The sequence below is a fragment of the Myotis lucifugus genome, unplaced genomic scaffold, assembly GCF_000147115.1.
Source record: "Myotis lucifugus unplaced genomic scaffold, Myoluc2.0 scaffold_468, whole genome shotgun sequence".
Taxonomy (NCBI): domain Eukaryota; kingdom Metazoa; phylum Chordata; class Mammalia; order Chiroptera; family Vespertilionidae; genus Myotis; species Myotis lucifugus.
Window position 1 is genome coordinate 286,966 of NW_005871516.1, and position 23,961 is coordinate 310,926.

The 23,961-nt window shown below is 44.4% G+C and overlaps 1 protein-coding gene and 1 non-coding gene across 2 annotated transcripts in view; one reads left to right on the forward strand and one right to left on the reverse strand.

Moving 5' to 3' along the window:
- The first annotated feature begins 610 nt into the window (after positions 1-610).
- WDR64 (WD repeat domain 64) overlaps positions 611-23,961 on the forward strand; it is a 60,468-nt gene continuing 37,117 nt past the window's right edge. Inside the window, exons 1-9 of the mRNA XM_006103198.3 lie at positions 611-861; positions 3,091-3,221; positions 4,064-4,166; positions 4,642-4,745; positions 8,071-8,181; positions 10,341-10,555; positions 13,134-13,268; positions 17,694-17,773; positions 19,739-19,878. Coding sequence (XP_006103260.1) covers positions 717-861; positions 3,091-3,221; positions 4,064-4,166; positions 4,642-4,745; positions 8,071-8,181; positions 10,341-10,555; positions 13,134-13,268; positions 17,694-17,773; positions 19,739-19,878 — 1,164 coding nt within the window. The 5' untranslated portion in view covers positions 611-716. The remainder of the gene's footprint in view (positions 862-3,090; positions 3,222-4,063; positions 4,167-4,641; positions 4,746-8,070; positions 8,182-10,340; positions 10,556-13,133; positions 13,269-17,693; positions 17,774-19,738; positions 19,879-23,961) is intronic.
- On the reverse strand, positions 12,350-12,456 carry LOC111823337. Its single transcript, XR_002826369.1, has one exon. It is a non-coding gene; the product is annotated as a U6 spliceosomal RNA (small nuclear RNA).

Below are 23,961 nucleotides of genomic sequence, written 5' to 3' on the forward strand. Positions count from 1 at the left end.
AAATAACCCCTTGAAGAACTTCCTTCCCATTCAGAAGCTCACCCTTCCCCATGCCTGGCTCACTTTTCTATTTTCACTAAAGGACAATGCCTAAAGGAATACGAGGCATTTTTATTCTTTCTGACTGCTAAAAATATCTCCATCTGTGATAGAAATGGCAGATGCCGAAATCCATTTTCCTTTTTAGAAGCCCGTGCTTTCCAATCCAGGGCAGCCGCAAGAATGAAAGTGAATGTTACTCTCCAAGGTGCCTCGAGGAAGAAGGCAAGAGGGTTGAGAGCGCGTGTAGGAGGGAGGGAGGCAGGCCAGTGTCCCTTCTCGATCTTATCCATTCCTCTTCCCTCTCTGGAACTGCAGGCACACGTGCGCGCACACACAGTCCATTTGTGGGAAAACAAGTCTCAGCCTCCTCCTCATACAGGGAGATTATGATGCAGGGGGTGCCCTGTGAAGGACACTGGCCACATTGTGAAGTCAGATCTCCCTGCAAGGTTTGCCCACGGGCCGGGCATTAGACCTCAGTCAGGTTCCTCCCTGCCAACATCCTGGTGACCTCTCAGACTCCTCCTCCCCACAGAATGGGATCGTAAGGTCAAAGGAATGCGTCCTAGAGCAACTGAGCCGGCAGGAAGGCAACGTAACAACTGGGAGGTTATCCAAGTTGGCAAATTTGCGTTCTTTTCTCTGTACAGAAATAAACACTTCCCTGAATCCCCATGGATGCCGGGAAGGAGAAGTGGCTCAACAATGCACTTCAGGTGGTCAGTTTCAAGATAGCCCTGAAGGGGTTCGAAAGGCTGGTCGAACGTACAGCGGCCCAGAAAAAGGATGAAAAAGCGGGCTTGTTTACCCAAAAAGAAGGTAAGATCGGTGACTCCAGGGCGGTCCAGTGGAGTCTGTTGATTAGAACTGGGAAATGTTTGAAACAACACAGCTTAATAGCAAAGACACCAAATAGGGGGCCTGACTCCTCGTTCTGTCTCAGTCCTGAAAGCTAAGTGATCTTGGGGAAGTTTTTTTTGTTTGTTTGTTTTTTTCACTTGTCTGAACCTTAATTTTCTCGAGTATAAAATTAGGGGGTGGATTAAATGACATCTAAGGGTTCTTCTAGCACAGTGATGGCGAACCTTTTGAGCTCGGCATGTCAGCATTTTGAAAAACCCTAACTTAACTCTGGTGCCGTGTCACATATAGAAATTTTTTGATAGTAAAACAAAGACTTATATTTTTGATATTTATTTTATGTATTTAAATGCCATTTAACAAAGAAAAATCAACCAAAAAAATGAGTTCACATGTCACCTCTGACATGCGTGTCATAGGCTCGCCATCACTGTTCTAGCATATGGCTCAGTGAGCAAGCTAACTTTGTTCTCATGTAAAAGCTTGCAATCACAAAGCCGTATTGAAAAATCTCCTTCCTTTCTAGTATCCGCATGAGTGTATATATATATATACACAGACATATATTCCTTTATAGTATATGTATACATAGTATATGTATATACACCTATATAGAGAGGATATTATATATAAATATATGTTTTATACAGATATTATAGTAGATAGTATATATTTTATAAAGTATAGATTTGATAAAGACTAAGTACTACTAGACAAACTAATACTAGACAAACTACCTTCTGTGACAGAGGGACTGACCTGACAGATTGAGAAGGGAGAGATGTAATCATGACTTTCATTAGACTGCTAATTCTGCCTTACATTCACTGTTTGTTTGTTTGTTAATCCTCACCTGAGGATTTTTCCCATTGATTTTTTAGAGAGTGTGGAAGGGAGGGAGAGAGACAGAGAGAAACATCGATATGAGAGACACATAAATTGGTTGCCTTTTGCATGCACCTCGACCAGGGCCGGGGATTGAGCCTGCAACTGAGGTATGTGCCTTTGACCCTTGACTGGAATCGAACCCAGGACCCTTCAGCCCATGGGCCAATGCTCTATCCACTGAGCCAAACCAACTTGGGCCACATTTTTGGTTGTTTCTTTGTTTAAATACATTTTTTATTCATTTCAGAGAGGAAAGAAGAGGGAGAGAGAGATAGAAGCATCAATGATGAGAGAGAATCATTGATCGGCTGCCTCCTGCAGGCCCCATACTGGAGATCAAGCCCACAGCCCAGGCATATGCCCTGACCAGGAATGAACTGTGACAATAAGAAAACTGTGATTCATTTCTGATCTTTGTATTCCTGAACCAAACTCCTAAAATAGTTGCAACATAAGCTATGGAGGAGGTATTAGACACCAAAGTAATACTTTCTTCTGACTACATAATCTTTTGCCAAGTCCTTAGTTCTATTTCCAATGGAAAGAAAACCTTTAAAGTGCAGATGAGCCCTAGTTGGTTTGGCTCAGTAGACAGAGCGTTGGCCTGCAGACTGAAAAGTCCCGGATTCGATTCCGGTCAAGGGCACATGCCCGAGTTGTGGGCTTGATCAGTGATACTCTCTCATCAATGATGTTACTTCTCTCTCTCTCTCTCCCTTTCCCTTCCTCTCTGAAATCAATAAAAAAAAATTTTTTTAATTTAAAAAAAATCCTATATAATAAAAGGCTAACATTCAAATCGACCGAACAGCAGGATGACTGGTCACTATGACACGCACTGACCACCAGGGGGCAGACGTGCAATGAAGGAGCTGCCCCCTGGTGGTCAGTGCAGTCCCACAGAGGGAGCACTGCTCAGCCAGAATCCAGGCTCACAGCTGGCGAGTGCAGCAGCGGTGTTGGGAGCCTCTCCCGCCTCCACCGTAGGTGGTTAGTACGGAGCGAGGTGTCCCAAACTGCGAGAGCCCCAGACTATGAGAGAGATGTCTGAGATTGGGCCTAAGCCGGCAGTCAGACATCCCACCAGGGGTCCCGGACTGCGAGAGGGTACAGGCTGGGCTGAGGGACCACCCCCTCCACACCAGTGCATGAATCTCGTGCACCGGGCCTCTAGTACATAAATAAAGTGCAGAAGAATCGAGCTTTAGTAGGCTGAGATAACGGAGCAGATTAGCAAATAGAAGAGGCCGCAGCTCTTGGAATCTGATGCCCATGTGTTTGCCCTTTCTTATGACGCAGACATGATTAACTATGAGAAGTTCTTTGCGGAGGTGCAGGACCTCTTCGGTATGGAAGTGAAGAATCAAGACGTGAAATGCTTCTACAGGAAACTCTGCAACAACCCCGATGGGCCCACAGACTGGTGTGAGGTAGTCACTCTTCATGTTTCTAGTATGAAATGCATGTCGTATTTTTCTTTCTTTTTTATTTCTTTAATATATTTTATTGATTTTTTACAGAGAGGAAGGGAGAGGGCTAGAGAGTTAGAAACATTGATGAGAGAGAAACATCGATTCAGCTGCCTCCTGCACACCCCCTCCTGGGGATGTGCCCGAAACCAAGGTACATGCCCTTGACCGGAATCAAACCTGGGACCTTTCAGTCCTCAGGCCGACACTCTATCTACTGAGCCAAACCGGCCAGGGCTTTCTTTTTTTTTTTTTTTTTTACAAGAAATAATTAAATCAAAGTGCCGGCTCCCAATAGAACTTACCAGTCTGAGCAGGGACACCCGCCTGGTCCATCCATCTTTAATCAAAAAGGAAAATCAGGGATTGCTTAAGGACCATGCACCATCACCACACGGTGTGTTGAATGTATTAAACTGCCTTCTCTTCCTCTGGGGACCTTCTGCCAATATACAAAGCAAGGAGTTGACCTTTTTTTAGAAAATATATTTTTATTAATTTCAGAGAGGAGGGGAGAGGAAGAGAGAGAGAGAGAAACATCACTGATGAGAGAGAATCATGTATCGGCTGCCTCCTGCACGCCCCACACGGGGGATCGAGCCCACAACCCGGGCATGTATCCCGACCGGGAATTGAACTTTGACCTCCTGGCTCCTTGGTCGATTCCCAACCACTGAGCCCCAGCGGCTGGGCAAGGTGTTGGGCATTCAACCAAGACTTTAAATCCAACAGCATCCAATCTGTTACTTCGCAGTGGATTCTGAAATAGTGTTCGTGTTGACATGTGTCGTTTGGGATTGTAGATCTTTGGGTATTACTCCTCTGAAGAAGATCCTCTCGCTTCCCAAATGAATGAAGAAAATTTGGTTTTCCTTGTGTCTAGAAAACAGCGAGTCGTAATTACAGGTGATCGTATGACTTTCCCTTCCAAGTTAATATGGGTGCTACTATTTCCCCCAAAACAAATATTGGCATATAACGTTTCCATAGACTCCCTTTTCACTTACTTTACTTTATAAGTGACGGTGTCACACGCAATATCAGAAGAAACTGTACCTGCGGTTGAGTTTGAAATGTTGTCATTGCTCTAAAGGACCTAATGGTGGGCCCCTCTCACCCCAACCCCCTCCCAGCACCCTTCCCGTCCCCCCACAGCACTGTGTGTGCAGCTGTTCTTGTACCGCACGTACATCTGTGTGTTAGACACAGAAAGAGGGAGGCTCGTTCACATATCCCCAGCACCAGTTTCCACCTTCTTGGGGACAGTAGTTTCTCTGTTGAAAATGAGTTGGTTGTTTCCTTTTCTTCTTTAACAAACCTAACAAGTGACTTTTGAGGTCTTTACTGCTGGGAGTTGAACTGAATATTGTGCTGTTGACAGGGAGTCGGAGACGGGACGTGATTAAGTGCATGGTCAAGATCCCCCAGTTGGATTTACTGATAGCAGCTTCTCAGAGAGGATTGATAACAGTCTTTAACAACCAGGTAATTTGAACCTTGGACTCCTCCTTCCCTCCCTCTCTCCCTCCCTCCCTTCCTCCCTCTCTCTCTTTCTTCCTCCTCTCTCCTTCCCTTCCTCCCTTCTTTCCTCCCTTCCTCTCTCTCCCTCCCATTCTTCCCTCCCTTCCTCGCTCCCTCCTTCTCTCTTTCCCTTCCTCCTTCCCTCCCTTCCTCCCTCCCTTCCTTCCTCTCTTTGTTTTGTCTATGCACTATACATATGTATCGCGTACAGCAGAAACCATAAACCACATTTCAGCGTTATTAAAAAAAAAACTACATATGAGTAAAATGAAGAGGTTGCTGAACCCCAGAGCACTTTTTGAGAGTTTAGTAGCTGCATTTAGCACTGTTCCTGGCACAGCTATCCTATGAACCAGGTGGCATCAGCACAACTAAAGGATGGCCCTGGATAACGTCTCAGAGAACATCAGAGACATTCACAAGCCAAGTGATTTTGTCGTAATCCTACCAAATGATAAAAGGTCTGAACAAAAACCTTGGAGTAAAAAAAGGGGGGGCTCAAATTCTAGCCACTCTATTTCGCTAGCTATGATGTTAAGTAGGAACTTAAGGAGCCAACATGTGTTTTCACGTGTCTTTTCTTTACATCTGTATAATGAGGACAATAAGACCAGTCCCCTCTCCCTCAGAGGATGTCACGAAGGTCAAATAAGATAATGAATGTGGAAGCACTTTATGAACATATATCCCCATGTAAATGTAATCCATTGCTCTCAATGTCATTCTTTTCTAAATTGGACTTCTATTTTTAAAATAGGAGATATTTTAATGGAGACATAGTCTACATTGAATTTCATTATGAGAATATAAGGTGAATGTTTGGTGTTAAATATAAAAAAATAAGCCCTGGCCAGTGTGTCTCAATTGGTTGAGTATCATCCCATGCACCAAAAGGTCACAGGTTCGATTTCCACTCAGGGCATACGCCCAGGTTTTGGGCCCAGTTTCCAGTGGGGGCCTGCGAGAGGCAGGTAATGGATGTTTCACTCTAACATCAATGTTTCTCTTTCCCTCTCCCTTCCTTTCTCTCTAAAATCAATTATACACACACACACACACACTCACACTACACACACTCACACTGGAGGCCCGGTGCACAAATTCGTGCACAAGTGGGGTCCGGCCAGCCCACCCCGATTGGGGCCAATTGGGCCGGCCAGGGGGAGGGGCTACAAGCGGTTGGCAGGCCAGCCCCACCCCTGATTGGGGGGCGGGGTGACTGGGGAGGGGCTGGCGGGGGGTGGGGGAGGAAGGACTGTGGGTGGTTGGTGGGCCAGCCCCAACCCCTGGTCAAACTCCTGGTTGAACTCTGGGTAGAACTCCTGGTCGAGAGGACAATTTGCATATTAGCCCTTTATTATATATAGGATTATTTTTGTTGTTGTTGTTGTTGTTGTTGTTGTTGTTGTTAATCCTCACCAAGAATACTTTTCCCTTGAATTTAGAGAGAGTGGAAGGGAGCAGGAGAGACAGAGACACATTGATTGGTTGCTTCCTGCACATGCCCCAACCAGGATAGAGCCTGCAACCGAGGTACATGCCCTTGACCAGAAGCAAACCCAGGACCCTTCAGTCTGTGGGCTGGCACTCTATCCACTGAGTCAGACTGGTTAGAGCAAATCAAAATATATTTTTTAAAATATCAAAAAATAATTCCAATTTCTGGTTCATTTCCAACTAGAGGTAAGCTTTATACAAGCTACCCCTCCTCACTCCCCTCCACCCGCTCTAAAAAATAATAATAATATCCTTGGGTGAGGATGTCTTTAAAAAGGAGCTAGTAAAGTGTAAGACCCTGAGAGCAGTCACCAGGCTTAAAGACAACACACAGAGCAGAGCGATTCCACAGAGCTGGACCCTTCGAGGGAGGAGGGGCCGGAGGAGAGCGGTGGGAGAGGGAATGACCAGCAGGTTGAGCCGAGGAGAGAGCGGGCTGTTCCCCTCAGCATTCTCGCCTGTAACTGTAGGCCAGCGGGGCTTCCAAATTCTCCCTTTGTTTACAGATGCGAGTGCAGACCAGCACCACGGTTACCGTAAGTGCATTTTACAAATTCCTACTTAAGTCACATGCAGGCCTAGGAGGATGGTGCCTCCATCACTAATCACGAACTCAGTAACAGGCTCGGAGAATAAGATGTTTTCATGGAAGGTGCGTTCAGGTGTATGCACGACAGCTGAGCCTTGGGCAACAGCAAAGGGCACGCAGGTCCCGCTTGGTGGAGTTAAATGGGTTGCGGAGAATTGATGGGAAACTGATCACTCCCCAAAGCTTCCATTTAAAGCTTCACCGAGTTCTTCGGAGCACCCACTACTCGGGAATGTAAACAATGGACACAACCCACACTGTGAGAAACAGCCAATAGAAGTAATTTTAAACATTTTTTTTAAAAACTGGAAAACAGCATAAACATTCGCATGCAGTGTTGGAATTTCTTTCATCCATATTGCTCATTGGAAAGCAACCCAGCGGCAGGTGTAAAGCTAGAGCAGTTTGCTCCCGGCATCCCAGCGTGCCTTATGGGAGATGGGGGGTGCCTGGCTTGCCCCCTGCTTGCTGGCACCCAGTGCACTGAACTACGAAGGAGGTGCCAGGCCATGCAGGGGAGTCCGGTTTCTCTCCAGGCCTCTGTGCCTTTCTCCCTCTCTCTAAATATATTTTTATTTATTTCAGAGAGGAAAGGAGAAGGAGAGGGAGAGAGAGATAGAAACATCGATGATGAGAGAGAATCATGGATCGGCTGCCTCCTGCACACCCCACATTGGGGATCAAGCCCAAAACCCTGGCACGTGCCCTTGACCGAAATGGTACAGTGACCTCCTGGCTCATAGTTGATGCTCAACCACTGAGCCACACCGATCGGGCAAGAAACATATTTTTTATTTAATTTTTAAGCATGGCTGCAGGGCCAGAGACCTGGATTAAGCTGGTCTCAATGTGTGTCCCTGTGAAGTTCTCACCTACGTGAACAGGCCACGCAGATGGCTGCTCTGCCAGCCGCTATGTGCTTCCGGGCCTGTGCGGGGCACTAGCTCCGGTGTTCCCCAGCTCTGCTGTCCCCCACTGCTGCTGCTGAGAATCTCCGGGAAGGGGAGAGGGGAGAAGATGACACCCCCTCCTCAAACCAGCACAGGAGACCTTGGGAGGCTCCTCTGCAAATAAGGGGGCAAAACAGGGCTTTTCAGGTAACTAACCTATTTGTCAGTAACCATCGCCATTGACAGGACAAAGCACAACATACACCTCCCCGCCTCCCCCACCCCGCCCCCCAATTCTGTGCTTTCCTATCAGGATACCTCCTGGATTACAGGATGTGACTACCTCACTCAGCTGAAGCGAATTGTTGCCACGACAGAAAGGACCATCATTGTGTGGGATTATAAAGCTCAAGGGAGCAGCCAGGTACCGAATGGAGAGAAATACTCAAAGAAATGAGATTGTCTTTTTTGTGCTGGGAGGATATGGGCACCACCTTTGTCTATGGAAGATCAGTTTCCTTTTATGTAAAATGAGGGGATTTCACTAAATAATCAGTTTCAGCATGAACAGTACTATTAATATTTTCGACTTAATGTGTATTTAATGTGGGGGTATTGGGTTTTGTTATTAGTTGTGTTTGTTGTTTTTTAAATATATTTTTTTATAGCTTTTAGAGGGAGGAAGGGAGAAGGAGAGAGAGATAGCAACATCAATGATGAGAGAGAAGCATTGATTGGCTGCCTCCTGCACACCCCCCACTGGGAATGGAGCCCAAAACGCAACCCTGGCATGTGCCCTGACCAGGAATCGTGACCTCCTGCTTCACGGGCCTACGCTCAGCCACTGAGCCACACCCACGGGGCTTGTTTTTGCTTTTGATAGAGGCTGATTCCTTTCTGCCTTTGACGCCCTTCTCTGAACCCAAGTATTAGCTTTTTGCCTACGCTCATATGATCAAGTTCACGGCTTTTCTCTCCAGTCCCACTTCATTTGGTAAGAAAATTGCTCAAATCAAACGCCTCGTTCTGGCAAAAAATCTGCAAAGCCCGGCCAATGTGGTTCAGTGGTTGTGTCGACCTATGAACCAGGAGATAGTTGGATTCCCAATCAGGGCAGAGTGCAGCCGATCACTGATTCTCTCTCATCTTTGATGTTTGTCTCTATCTCCCTCCCTCTCTGAAATCAATAAAAGTATATATTTTTAAAATGTCCAAGTCTCACTCATTCTAAAGCAGTGGTTCTCAACCTTCCTAATGCCGCGACCCTTTAATACAGTTCCTCATGTTGTGGTGACCCCCAACCATAAATTATTTTCGTTGCTACTTCATAACTATAATTTTGCTACTGTTATGAATTGTAATATAAATATCTGATAAGCAAAATGTATTTTCATTGTTACAAATTGAACATAATTAAAGCATAGTGATTAATCACAAAAACAATATGTAATTATATATGTGTTTTCCGATGGTCTTAGGCGACCCCTGTGAAAGGGTCATTCGACCCCCAAAGGGGTCGCGACCCACAGGTTGAGAACCGCTGTTCTAAAGGGAACAAAACAAATAAAATTTTTAAAACATGTATGTTTTCTGCTTTAGGTAGAGACTGAGTTCCAGGAGAGCAATGGCTTTATAGCCTAGGGAACCCAGTGTGGCATTGGCAAATGCTTGTGACTAATTCTGGATAAGCCTGGATGTTAGGCTATTTTTCCCCTAATTACTCCTGGTGAAATAACTGGGACTTGGATTCTTGACTTTCCTGTTTGCCATCCAATTTTGTGTCAATGGTCTTTTAACACCTGAACCTTTTTATGATTCCTGTTAATATTCCTTACAAACCCAAGAAAGGGACATTCACAGAATTACATCAGAAAATCTCACCATTCCTGAGCCACAGGCAAGCACCTCACCTTTTCCCCACAAAACAGCCCCAAATGCACTGTGGGGCTCACAGTGATTTAGTTAACTTGATGTTTCATTCAAGCTCCTTTAACACTGTGAAAAGATCTAAAATAAGACATATCAGAAGTAAAACTTTTTTTTAAATATATTTTTATTGATTTCAGAGAAGAAGGGAGAGGGAGAGAGAGTTAGAAACATCAATGATGAGGACATCATTGATTGGCTGCCTCCTGCACACACCCCGATTGGAGATCAAGCCCGCAACCCAGGCATATGCCCTTGGCCAGAATCCAACCTGGGATCCTTGAGTCCACAGGCTGAGGTTCTATCCACTGAGCCAAACTGGCTAGGGCCAGAAGTAAAACTTTTATCAAACAATACAGACAGCCCAGCTGGCGTGGCTTAGTGTTTGAGAATCGACCTATGAACCAGGAGGTCACGGTTCAATTCCTGGTCAGGGCACATGCCTGGGCTGTGGGCTTGATACCCAGTAGGGGGCATGCAGGAGGCAGCTGATCAGTGACTCTTTCTCATCATTGATGTTTCTCTCTCTCACCCTCTCCCTTCTTCTCTGAAATCCATTTTAAAAATGTTTTAAAACAATAGGGACAGTATTTAAATATAATATTTAGATATTTGGAGCGATGTAATAACTTATGAAAAGTGCTCCTCTGTTCCCAGGAAAACTACTTCGTCATAAAGCCGATGGACCACTGCCTCCTGTGCGTGTGTGCGGTGCCCATGTCCGACCAGCTCTGCCGAGATGACATCCTGCTGGGGGACGATGGCGGGTTTGTGAACAAGTTCACCGTGAACACAGACGACTTTGGGTTAAAGCAGACAAAGACCAAAAAAAAATTACAAAATCAGGTCTTAGACTCCAAGGACTTTAAAAGGTCAGTATATCACACAGGTGGTCCAGTTGTTTTAATATAGACATTGTTCAAGTATTTATATAGTTAAGTAAGCCCTAGCCAGCTTGGCTCAGTGGATAGAGCCTGCGGACCAAAGGGTCCCGGGTTCGATTCTGGCCAACGTTACATACCTTGGTTGCAGGCTCCTCCCTGGCCCCCGGCCCTGGTGGGGGCTCCTGCAGGAGGCAACCAATCAATGTGTTTCTCTCAAATCGACATTCTCTCTGTCTTTCCCTCTCTCTCCCACTCTCCCTAAAAAAATAAATAAATAAATGGAAAAATATCCTCGGATAAGGGTTAACAAAAACAACAATAAGAACAAAAATATTTATGTAGTCAAAAGGATGTGTCAGACCACAGGGTAAAGATCTGAAACATCACACTGAATGAGGAATGCCTCATACCTCAAGGGACTTACAATACTAAGGGAAAACAGAAAAGTAGCCACTGAAATTCATATTCTAAGTGTTATTGACAATTAAAATCTATAGGCACTTAAATAAATTAAAGAGTTAAATAAAAAATTCAATTATGTCCTAACCGGTTTGGCTCAGTGGATTGAGTGTCGGCCTGTGGACTGAAGGGTCCCAGGTTCGATTCCAGTCAAGGGCATGTACCTGGGTTGCGGGCACATCATCTCCTGCAGGGGATGTGCAGGAGGCAGCTGATCGATGTTTCTCTCTCATCGATGTTTCTAACTCTCTATCCCTCGCCCTTCCTCTCTGTAAAAAATCAATAAAATATATTTTTAAAAAATAATAATAATTAAATTATGGAAAGCTATAAAAGATCTGTGTAACTATTTACTAACATTTAAATATTGAAGAAAATTCTAAACAAGAGCAATGGTTCTAAAATTCAAAGAAAAAAGTTTGATAGGTTTGACTCAACACAAAATAAAACCTGTGGGCCTCAAGAGATAACCTATGTAAAGTAAATAAACTGGATAAATATGTATAAGCAATATGACAAACGATAGGTTAATATTCTTTCTTAGCTCTTAGACTTCAATTTAAAAAATAATTCCCCCAGAGAAAAAAATGGACAAAGGTCATGAACAGGTAATTCACACACATGCACACATGGTACAAATAGTCAAGACACATTTCCAAATGCTCATCAGGCAAAAATGCTACTGACAGTCATCTCCAACTGATGAGGTCCTGAGTGACTTTCATTGTCTTCTTCAGAACTCTCGTGTCTCTGAAGATTTCACACTAAGTCATATATTTCTCTTATTAGCAGAGAAACAAATATTGTACTGAATGTGTCCTCTCTATTCATCCAAGAAATGCCACTTTAAATTAGATATAATTTCTCTCTTATAAAATTGGAAAAGATTAAACATGAGGAAGATGCTATGAGATGGGCAGACTCACCCACTACTGGTGCTGGTGGCTATGAGCTGGATCCCTTTGTGGATCCCATCACTTGGGCAGATGCATCAAGTGCCTTCATAAACATGTATGCACTGGGATCTGGGGTCCCCGTGTGTTAAAATATATATCTATCACAGTGTTATTTCTTTTAAATATATATGTTTATGTTTTTATTGATTTCAAAGAGAGGAAGGGAGAGGGAGAGAGAGAGAGAAACATCAATGATGAGAATCATCAATTAGCTGCCTCCTGCATACCTTCTACTGGGGATCAAGCCGACAACCTGGGCATGTCCCCTGACCTGGAATTTAACCGTGACCTCCTGGTTCATAGGTGGACGCTCAACCACTGAGCCATGCTGGCTGGGCACAGTGTTCTTTCTTTTTTCCTTTCTTTTTTAAATATGGAATGCTTCACGAATTTGCATGTCATCCTTGTACAGGGGCCATGCTAATCTTCTCTGTATCATTCCAATTTCAGTATATGTGCTGCTGAAGCAAGCACCACAGTGTTATTTCTAATAGTATAATATCCAGTGTCTATCAATAGGGGAATTATTGATTTAAAGATCAATAGCCATTGGAAAATATAAAAATGAATAGACTCATATGAGATAGAAGACAATATGAAACACAGCTCTTCATCTGGATGATCAGAATTTTTTCAATAAAGAATATAGTACCGCCCTGACCGGTTTGGCTCAGTGGATAGAGCGTCGGCCTGCGGACTGAAGGGTCCCAGGTTCGATTCCGGTCAAGGGCATGTACCTGGGTTTCGGGCACATCTCCAGTAGGGGGCGTGCAGGAGGCAGCTGATCGATGTTTCTCTCTCATCGATATTTCTAACTCTCTATCCCTCTCCCTTCCTCTCTGTAAAAAAAAAAAATCAATAAAATATATTTTTTTAAAAAAAGAATATAGTACCAATATGGGACTGAGATTCTTCTATATTATTTTTTAAATTCTGAACTTATAGCTCAAAATGTGATGATAATCTTTTATTTTTCCATTTTAAATGATTTAGGTTATGAAATTTAAAAGTGGTATTATATATGCAGGCTTTACTCCAATTCAGAGTTGCACTTTGATTAAAGTCAAGTTGAAATGACAAATAGACACTCAACATGATGTGTTTGTGTGTCTAACATAATCCCTCCCTTTTTTTTTCCTTTTAATTCCCAGTGTTAAAAGGAAGCTACATAATGACTGGGTTATGAAAATTAAATTTATTTCAACCCTAAATTGCTTTGGATCCTGCTCCTTAGACAGTGTTCATTCGTTAGTTTTGGAATCCTTGAAGAGACTTGAGGATAATGGGTAAGTACAGTAGTTTATGTACATGAATATTCTGTGACTTTCAGGCTTTTTTTTTTTTTTTTCCAAATTATAAGAGGAAGTTTATTTTGGGAGTTACAGAGTTAGAAAGAAGTGAGCCAATTGGGCTGCATGGGCTCAGGAAACAAGCAACAGAGGCAGAAGAAGGGCCCTGGAGCTTAGGAGGGAGGAAGGCAAAGGTAATGTCCTGGAGGGAAAAAGAGGGGGAAGGGAAAGGCTCGGGTGTGCTCCCCAGAGGCAGAGTGCACCTCGGGCTTTTTGTAATTGATAAGCCCGTGGCAGCCTTGGAGCTATCAAATTGGTTGTTAGAAAAATCAACGTTAATTATTCCATCCGTTTGACAAGTTTAGATTTTTAGGAGAAAATTGAAATTATTTGTCCAATGATGGGTCCTCCTAGCAACAGTTTGGCTCATTTGTTGTTTGTTGCTATAATCGATCGGAATAAATCAAGACAGGTATATCCATAACTAATATCCATAACTATATTTTCCTTGTGGTTCCTTTTTTTTTGTATTTGCTGTTAAATGGTGGTGTTCTTTAAAGTTCTGTAGGTAGCCAATGTTAACTCTCACTTTCCGTGCAATTCTTGGAAATTCGTGTACACATACATTCTACTGTTATGTATTTTTAATTTATGTAGTAGTACTGAGGAGAATTTCAATGCCCACTGTCCATAGTTTCCCATAGATTTGGTGCTTGGTGGTTGTAAACACTGAGATTCTCTACAGCGGTTCTCAACCTGTGGGTCAAGACCCCTTTGGCGGTCAAACGACCCTTTCACAGGGGTCGCCTAAGACCATCCTGCATATCAGATATTTACATTATGATTCATAACAGTAGCAACGTTACAGTTATGATGTAGCAAGGAAAATAATTTTATGGTTGGGTCACAACATGAAGAACTGAAGGGCCAGAAGGTTGAGAACCACTGATCTAGAAGGTGCGTTGTTGTTGTTTTCCCCAACTAGCCAGCACTTTCTGTTTTGCTCTGAAAAGCACCCCTTTTGCAATGGTCAGGAGTTCATCTTGGAGCCCAGTGCTGTGCTTCCTGGTATTTACCGTGTCTCCTGGGATTTGGTTGATGATACATTCAGCCCAAGGGTGTCAGTCAACTGGCTGGGCTTTTCAGTTGCTTCCCTGGGCCCCTCTCCTTCTAAATCTGGAAGCAAAAGAGCGTTCTCAAGTGCTACAGTGTCATCCTGCTTTCCGGAAGCTCACTGCCACTGGAGTGTCCATCACCCCAATAGGAGGAGAGCGGGGGGCCACTCCATCCCCAGGTGCAACATATTCCTGCTCCTGTAGTTTTCTATAATGAGTCTTGAGCTGAGCCAGATGAAACCACGTAGCCCAGTCCATAACTGGCCAGCTGTTAAATGGGAGCTAGCACGGCTCCCAAGAAAGCTGAAAACTCCTCTCAAAAACATTTCCATTTCAAAAATGATTACTTATTCTGGTTACAATTTTGTTTGATAATTTCACGAAGTTTTGTATCAGCAAAGTGAGCACTTACTATTAATTATGTCATGGAATGCATGTTGGCCTGTTGCAAGACATATGCTGAAACGTTCACCCTTCCATAGTTTGATCATTTTCCAGAAATGTGCAAATAACTACCAGGCGGTTATTTATTTATTTTTTACATATATATATATATATATATATATATATATATATCCTATCTAATAAAAGAGAAACATGGTAATTAGCTGTACCTCCGCTACCGTTCCCATTGGCTAATCAGGGCGATATGCAAATTAACTGCCAGCCAAGATGGCGGCCGGCAGCCAGGCAGCTTGAAGCAAACATGAGGCTTGCTTGCTTCAGTGACGGAGGAAGCCAACGTTCCCCGCCTCCTGCTGCCAGCCTCTGAGCTTGCAGGTTGAAACATTGTTACAAATATAGAAGCTAAACAAAACCCCAGTAACCAGCTTTCAGCCAGCCGGGATCTCAGAGCTGGAGTTGAAACAGTGTTTCGATTATAGAACCCAAACAAACCAGGTACCTGCTTTCAGCAGCAGAGGCCTCAGAGCTGGAGCCAAGCCTCAGAGCTAAAGCTGGCTCAGAATTAAAAAAAAGAAAAAAAGGAGCGGTTGGGAGCTTCAGTCACCCGCCAGCCTGAAAACAGCCCTCAGCCCCTCACCCAGACTGGCCAGGCACCCCAGTGGGGACCCCCAACCTGAAGGGGGTGTGACCAGCTTCAAACAGCCATCATCCTCTCATCCAGGCTGGCCAGGCACCCCAGTGGGGACCCCCACCCTGAAGGGGGTGTGACCAGCTGCAAACAGCCATCATCCCCTCATCCAGGCTGGCCAGGCACCCCAGTGGGGACCCCCACCCTGAAGGGGGTGTGACCAGCTGCAAACAGCCATCAGCCCCTCACCCAGGCTGGCCAGGCACCCAAGCGGGACCCCCACCCTGATCCAGGACACCCTTCAGGGCAAACCAGCCGGCCCCACCTGTGCACCAGGCCTCTATTCTATATAGTAAAAGGGTAATATGCCCTCCCAGCACTGGGATCAGCGGAGCCGCGAGGCCTCCTGGCACCGGGATCAGTGTGACAGGGTGCAGCGCCCCAACCCCCTGATCTGCCCTACTCTGTGCGTGACAGGGTATGGAGCCCCAACCCCCCTGATGGGCCTTGCTCTGTGAGTGACAGGGAGCAGCGCCCCAACCCCCTGATCGACCCTGCTCTGTACGCGACAGGGTACGGAGCCCCAAACCCCCTGTGACCCTGCCTTGAGTGTGACAGGCGCAGCACCCCAACCCCCTGATCGGCCCTACCCTGAGCGTGACTGGGGTGGCACTGCAACTTCCCATCCACCCTGCTCTGTGCATGACAGGGTGCAGCGCCCCAACTCCCCAATCGGTCCTGCTCTGAGCCCGATCAGGGGCTGCACCTAGGGATTGGGCCTGCCCTCTGCCACCCGGGAGCAGGCCTAAGCCAGCAGGTTGTTATCTCCCGAGGGGTCCCAGACTGCGAGAGGGCACAGGCCGGACTGAGGGGCCCCCCTCCCCCCCAGTGCACAAATTTTTGTACACCGGGCCTCTAGTATATAAATAAAATGGTTTCAGAGAGGAAGGGAGAGGGAGAGAGAGAGAGATAGAAACATTAATGATGAGAGAGAATCATTGATCCTGCATGCCCCTCACTGGGGATCAAGCCTGCAACCTGGGGATGTGCCCTTGATTGGAATCGAACCCAGGACCTTTCAGTCTGCAGGCCGACACTCTATCCACTGAGCCAAACCGGCTAGGGCCCAAGCAGTTACTTTTTGTCAATTACCCAATTCAGAGGCAGATTATTACATTGGTAAACATGCAATGCCCTTCAGTAGGGTTGCTGTGAAGACAGACAGAACTGGCTTCGGTCCTAGTGCCATTAGCTCTTCTTCAATCTTTTCATCTTTAAGTGGGAATACCTACCTTACCATCTAATAAAAGTTTCCTGGCTGCAGTGGCTCAGTGATTGAGCACCGACCTATGAACCAGGAGATCACGGTTGGATTCCTGGTCAGGGCATATGCCCAGGTTCAATCTCAATCCCCAGTGTGGGGCATGCAGGAGGCAGCTGGTCAGTGATTCTCTCCCATCATTGATGTTTCTCTCTCTCCCTCTCCCTTTCTCTCTGAAGTAATATATAATAAAGAGATAATATGCAATTGACTGTCACACCCTCGCATAAGATGGCTGCCCCCATGTGGTCACAAGATGACCACCACAAGATGGCCAGCGGGGAGGGCAGTTAGGGGTGATCTGGCCTGCAAGGGAGCAGTTAGGTATCGATCAGGCAGGCAGGCGAGTGGTTGGGAGCCAGCAGTCCCAGATTGTGAGAGGGATGTCTGACTGCCAGTTGTGGGATCGGGCCTAAACCAGCAGTCGGACATCCCCTAAGGGGTCCCAGATTGGAGGGGGTGCAGGCTGGACTGAGAGACCTACCCCCCGCCCCGCCGCCCAGTGCACGAATTTTGTGCACTGGGCCTCTAGTATATGTATATGTGTATGTATTGCCTAAGTTAACTCACATGAGGTGCCCAACTTAACGCCTGGAACAATGTGCACGCCCCACACTGGGGATTGAACCTGCAACCCAGGCATGTGCCCTGACTGGGAATCAAACCATGACCACCTGGTTCATAGGTTGATGCTCAGCCACTGAGCCATGCCTGCTGGGCTGGAAATTTTTTCTTCAGTAGAAACAATACAAAGTGTTGTGCTAATATCACCACATTATGGAGTAAATAAATCTATGGGTCAGTGCGGATTTAATAATTACTTACAGTATTTTCTGTGGGTAAATGGATTTATAACCAACTGAGAAATGAGCCCTATTGAACATAATCTACTTAAATTAGAATGAGCTTCATTCAGGAAAACCGAAGGTTGACATCGGATTTGGGTTTCCCAGGCCTGTCAGAGAGTTTTCCATGCCAAGAGGAGCGAACACTTTTTGCTACTGTATAAAAGCCAATGTCATTGTCACCGGAGGTAAGAGTACAGTCCATGAGATTTTCTATGTTGCAAACTGTGCTCTCCTTATTGAACATAGAATTTTCATAAAGCTGTATCATTTTACTGCTGGGAAAACCTTTTAGAGAATTTAAACATGTAAATAAAGTCAAAACTTTCTGCCTTTTGTTTGTTCGTTTTTGTTACTCCTCGCCCGAGGATATTTTTCCATTGATTTTTTTAGAGAGAATGAAAGGAGGGGGAGAGACAGAGAGAAACATGGATGTGAGAGATACACATCGACCGGTTGCCTCCCACACGCATCCTGACCAGGGCCGGGGATCCAGCTCGAGCCTCCAACCGAGGTACAGGCCCTTGACTGGAATCGAACCCAGGACCCTTCAATCCTCAGGCCGGCACTCTAGCCACTGAGCCATATTGGCCAGGGCTTTTTTTTTTTTTGGTAGCTTCTGGGTTCTTAGAAGACCTTCCGTAGCCCAACAATATGTGAAGCAAATTCCTCTGTATTTCAATGTTATTTTTTATTGTTTCGTTTTACATTTTAACTTTAGTTCTTTAATGTATCTAGAACTTATTTCAGTGTGTGAGAGCATGTGTTCTTAGCTTGGGACCTAGGTGTGGGTTTTCAGGAGTCCTATAGCCCCTGAAACTGAATACACTTGTATGTTTATGTACATTTTTCCGGAGAGAAAGTTAAAAATTTTATCAAATCATCAAAAGGGGTCCATGACCAAAAAAGTCAATAGTCGTGGTTTAGAGTTATCAGAGAAGAAGGCCATGGATATAGCTTTAAAAAATGCCAACATCTAGCCCTAACTGGTTTGGCTCAGTGGATAGAGCGTCGGTCTGCGGATTGAAGGGTCCCAGGTTCGATTCTGGTCAAGGGCATGTACCTTGGTTGCAGGCACATCCCCAGTGGGGAGTGTGCAGGAGGCAGCTGATGGATGTTTCTCTCTTGTCAATGTTTCTAACTCTCTATTCCTCTCCCCTCCTCTCTGTAAAAAATCAATAAAATATATATTTTTTAAAATGCCAACATCTAAGGGCTAAGTAGGGTAGAAGATGGGAAACCAGGTTATCTGCTGAGAATAAGGACCACGATGATCTAAGAAGCTGAGAAAGGTGGAGGACGGACGGGAATATTCTTTGAGCCTCAGATTCCTCATCTGTGATGCTGGGGTTCTGATTAGTGCAATGGCTTTGAGCCTGGGCTCTGGAGTCCGATTGTTTAGGAACAAATCCTAGCTCCCTTACCAGCAAGTTGTATGGCCTTGAGCAGGTTATTTAACTTCTTTAAGTTTCAGTCTCAACAGTACCTACTCTTAAGGTGTGGTTCATTGGTTGAACGTTGACCTATGAACCAGGAGGTCATGGTTCAATTCCCAGTCTGGGCACATGCCTGGGTTGCAGACTCGATCCCCAGTGTGGGGGCATGCAGGAGGCAGCTGATCAATGATTCTCTCTCATCATTGATGTTTTCCTGTCTCTCTGCCTCTCCCGTCCTCTCTGAAACCAATAAAAATATTTTGTTGTTGTTGTTGTTGTTGTTAATCCTCACCTGAGGATTTTTTTCCCATTGATTTTTAGGGAGAGTAGAAGAGAGAGGGAAAGACAGAGAGAAATATCGATGTGAGAGAAACACATTGATTGGTTGCCTCCTGCACATGCCCCGACCAGGGCTCCGTCCAGGGAGGAGCCTGCAACCAAGGTACGTGCCCTTGACCAGAATTGAACCCAGGACCCTTTGGTCTGCAGGCCGATGCTCTATCCACTGACCCAAACTGGCTAGGACAAAAAAAAATTGTATATATATATATATATATATATATATATATATATATATATTAAACTGAACTAATGGAAACAGAGAGTTGCATGGTGGTTCCCAGGGGCTGGGGGTGGAGAAAATGGGGAGACACAGACTCTTTACACTGTGACCAATGTGCCCCTGAGAAAATAAGCAGCCATTCCACGTGTTTCCAGGAGACGACAAGGTGCTCCGGCTGTGGCACCCCAACATCAGCACCAAGCCCGTGGGGAAGCTCGTGGGGCACATGTTCAGTATCACCGAGGTCGTCACCAACGAGAAGGACCAGCTCGTCATCAGCCTTTCCTCGGCCAAGGTAACAAACGGGAAACAGCGGAAAGAAAGAAGCTGCTTTTTTTTTTTTTCTTTAAAATCAACTATTAGGAAATCTAGAATCCAGACAATTTTTTGCCTAAAAGAGCTGACAGTCACTGAGAAACGTATTCTCAGTGTGGAGAAGGAGCTGATGAGCCGCTGTTCCGTCTGGGCTGATTACAGCACAAGGAAGGGCGTGTTTAAGGAGTGAAAGGGTACAGCTCTGGGGAGAGAGCCAGTGTTGTCCTCCACAGCAGACACAAGAGGCCCTCCCAACACAGACATCATCATCATTAGATGCAGGAAAAGCTAGGATTTCTGTCATTGCTGCTCTTCTCAAACAGTGTTTTGTTTTGTTAACCATCACCCAAGGATATTTTTCCATTGATTTTTTTAGGGAGAGTAGAAGAGAGGGGGAAAGACAGAGAGAAACATCGATGTGAGAGAAACACATCGATTGGTTGCCTCCTGCACAAGCCCCGACCAGGGCTCAGGCCAGGGAGGAGCCTGCAACCGAGGTACGTGCCCTTGACTGGAATCCAACCAGGGACCCTTTGGTCTGCAGCCTGACTCTCTATCCACTGAGCCAAACCGGCTAGGGCTCTAACAGTGTTTTAAGTGTTCTAACCAATGTGATAAAATAAGAAAAACCAGCTATAAATATTCTAAATGAGGAGACTGAATTACTATATTTGCAAGTAACGGGATTGCTTGAAAATGTTAATAAAATAAGCTTAAAATTTTAAAATAAGTTTAATAAGGTGACTGGTTGTAATAGCAATTTCTAAAAATATGTAAGAGCAATAACCAGTTGGGAAAAAAAATGGTCAAACAGATAGCATTTACAAGAGCCAAAAAATTATGAAATAGCCCTAACCGGTTTGACTCAGTGGATAGAGCGTTGGCCTGCGGACTCAGGGGTCCCAGGTTCGATTCCGGTCAAGGGCATGTACCTGGGTTGCGGGCACATCCCCAGTGGGGGGTGTGCAGGAGGCAGCTGATCGATGTTTCTCTCTCATTTATGTTTCTAACTCTCTATCCCTCTCCCTTCCTCTCTGTAAAAAATCAATAAAAAATATTTTTTTAAAAAATTATAAAATACCTAAAAATAACCTTAACAAGCAATATTCACCATGAGTAGAAGATAACTTCAAAGTTTTTCTGAGGTACTTTTATTAAGAACATCAACAGGGAGACGTTCTACGTTACTGCATAAGAGTATTGTATGTGAGAGAAACACATTGATTCCCTATGCCCTAACCGGTTTGGCTCAGTGGATAGAGCATCAGCCTGCGGACTGAAGGGTCCCGGGTTCGATTCCGGTCAAGGGCATGTACCTTGGTTGCAGGCACATCCCCAGTAGGGCGTGTGCAGGAGGCAGCTGATCAATGTTTCTAACTCTCTATTCCTCTCCCTTCCTCTCTGTAAAAAAATCAATAAAATATATTTTTAAAAATATATTGTACTCTAAGATAGTGTTCGGCAAATTAAGCTACATATTTAATGCCAATCAGGATTATTTAAGTATCAGTTTTCCAAGTTTAAAGCTAATGTAAAAATAATAATATGTAAAAATCCTATAAACTTTGGAGAATATCCTTATACGATGACACTTTCCCTGTCAGATGCTCATTAAAACATATTGTAAAGCCACAGTAAATCACACAGAGCAGTAGTCAATACAGGAACTGTTAGACATACCTATGAGACAAATAGAAAATGCAAGGTTCATGTGTGTATGGGAATTTTGTGTATGATAAAAGTAACATTTCACATCTCTGAGCAAAGGGTGGTTTTGTTCATTAAATTTGGGGAAAACGGATTAATCATATAAAGAAAAATATGAAATCAGATCATCACTTCATACTAAACAGAAAAATACATTCCATGTGGATTAAAGATTTTATATGTGGACTACAAAAACCACAGAAATTCTAAAATTTTCCATAAGAACATACAGGTGGCCCAGCTGGTTTGGCTCAGTGCTTGAGCATCAACCTATGAATCAGGAGGTTGAGGTTCGATTCCCAGACAGGGCACATGGCCAGGTTGCAGGCTTGATCCCCAGTGTAGGGCATGCAGGAGGCAGCCAACTAATGATTCTCTCTCATCATTGATGTTTCTCTCTCTCTCTCTCTCTCTCTCTCTCTCTCTCTCTCTCTCTCTCTCCCTCCCTCCCTCCCTCCCTCTCCCTCTACCTTCCTCTCTGAAATCAATAAAAATATATTTTTTAAAAAATATAATTACTCTGTAGAAAAATCACAGGTTTCAAAGTATATTGACATCAACTCAGTAAGGTGGAGAGTGTTGGTGTTATTGAATCCCTTTCAGAAACAAGGAAACTGAGGCTAGAACTGAAATCCTAATCTTCTTTTGCCTCATCCCTTGCTGTTTCCACCAACCACAATTCAGAAAGTTTACACCTAAAGTCAAAACACTGCCAACCATGAATGTGTCACAGCCAAGCAATAAGATTAGAAATAATTTGAATAGAGACCAATTTCTTCACACTCCTTGATTCCACCCTTAGGTTCTTCCCTTGCTTCCCTGTCATTCTAGGCTCTGAACCTAAATTCATAAATAGTCCAAGATACCTGTTTACTCAATAATACAAGCAGCTGATAAGGTTTGATGTGCTAGCTAATTCTCTTAAAGTGTTTATTAGAACAAAGGAAGTACAAGCTCTGAGTAATACTTGCCTACAGGGAGTATAGTCCAAGCTCCTTCCCAAGTCACATGACTCAGTCACATGACTCAGACATCCTTATGGTTTACACAGAAGGACCAGCCTATATCCACAACAGTGAAGCTTTTAACTCAATTAACTACATTATGTGTCTCAAATAAGAAGTTAGTATCTTTGTGAATAGAAGTGCTTATTAAAGCTTTATAAGTAGTTTTATCAAATAATCACTTATTTACTCAACAAAGGTTATAATTTAATTTTTTTTAAATATATTTTATTGCTTTTTTACAGAGAGGAAGGGAGAGGGATAGAGAGTTAGAAACATCGATGAGAGAGAAGCATCGATCAACTACCTCCCGCACACCCTCTACTGGGGATGTGCCTGCACCCAAGGTACATGCCCTTGACCGGAATCGAACCTGGGACCCTTCAGTCTCCAGGCCGACGCTCTATCCAGTGAGCCAAACCGGCTAGGGCAGATTATAATTTAATAGTTTAATAATAACTATTATAATTTTAAAATATTTAAGGCTGATGCATGCTAGGAGATAGAATCCTTGATGAAATCACACTTATTTCTGAAATTCAATCACACTGTAAATTGCTAAAAGAAAAAAATAGAACAGGGGTCCTCAAACTTTTTAAACAGAGGGCCAGTTCACTGTCCCTCAGACCATTGGAGGGCCGGACTATAAAAAAAACTAGTCGGCTGCTAAGCAACAGGCAGCGGCGGCAAAAACACCCGGCGGGCCGGATAAATGTTTTCGGCGGGCCGCATGTGGCCCGCGGGCCGTAGTTTGAGGACCCCTGAAATAGAAGATGGAGAAGACGAAAACCATTATTTCAAATGACAAAGGGTAAACTTTTCCTAGTTTTGCTGAATTAATTCTTTCTAGTCTCTTTTGCCAATCCAAGATGTATTTGAGAAGTTACGTAGTTCTCTTTCCTTCCTCAAAGGCGAGCTCCAATAACCTATTTCCCCACACTTTTACTATATTTACACCATCCCTAAAAACTGCTTTCTCCCTAGCTGGTTTGGCTCAGTGAATAGAGTGTTGGCCTGTGGACTGAAGAGTCCCGGGTTTGATTCCGGTCAAGGGCACATACCTCGGTTGCAGGCTCCTGACCCTGGTTGGGGGCATGAAGGAGGCAATCAATCCATGTGCCTCTCTCATATCAGTGTTTCTCTCTGTCTCTCCCTTTCCCTTCCACTCTCTCTAAAAATCAATGGAAAAAAATATCCTTGGGTGAGGATTAAAAAAAAAAAAAAGAAAACTGCTTTCTATAATTCTTACATGCCTGGGCAGGAGAAAGGGGAGCGTCTTAAAACCCTCACTTAGTAAGATGTTCTCATCTTCTTAAGTCATGAAAGAGCAATTTGAAACACTCCACCTAAAA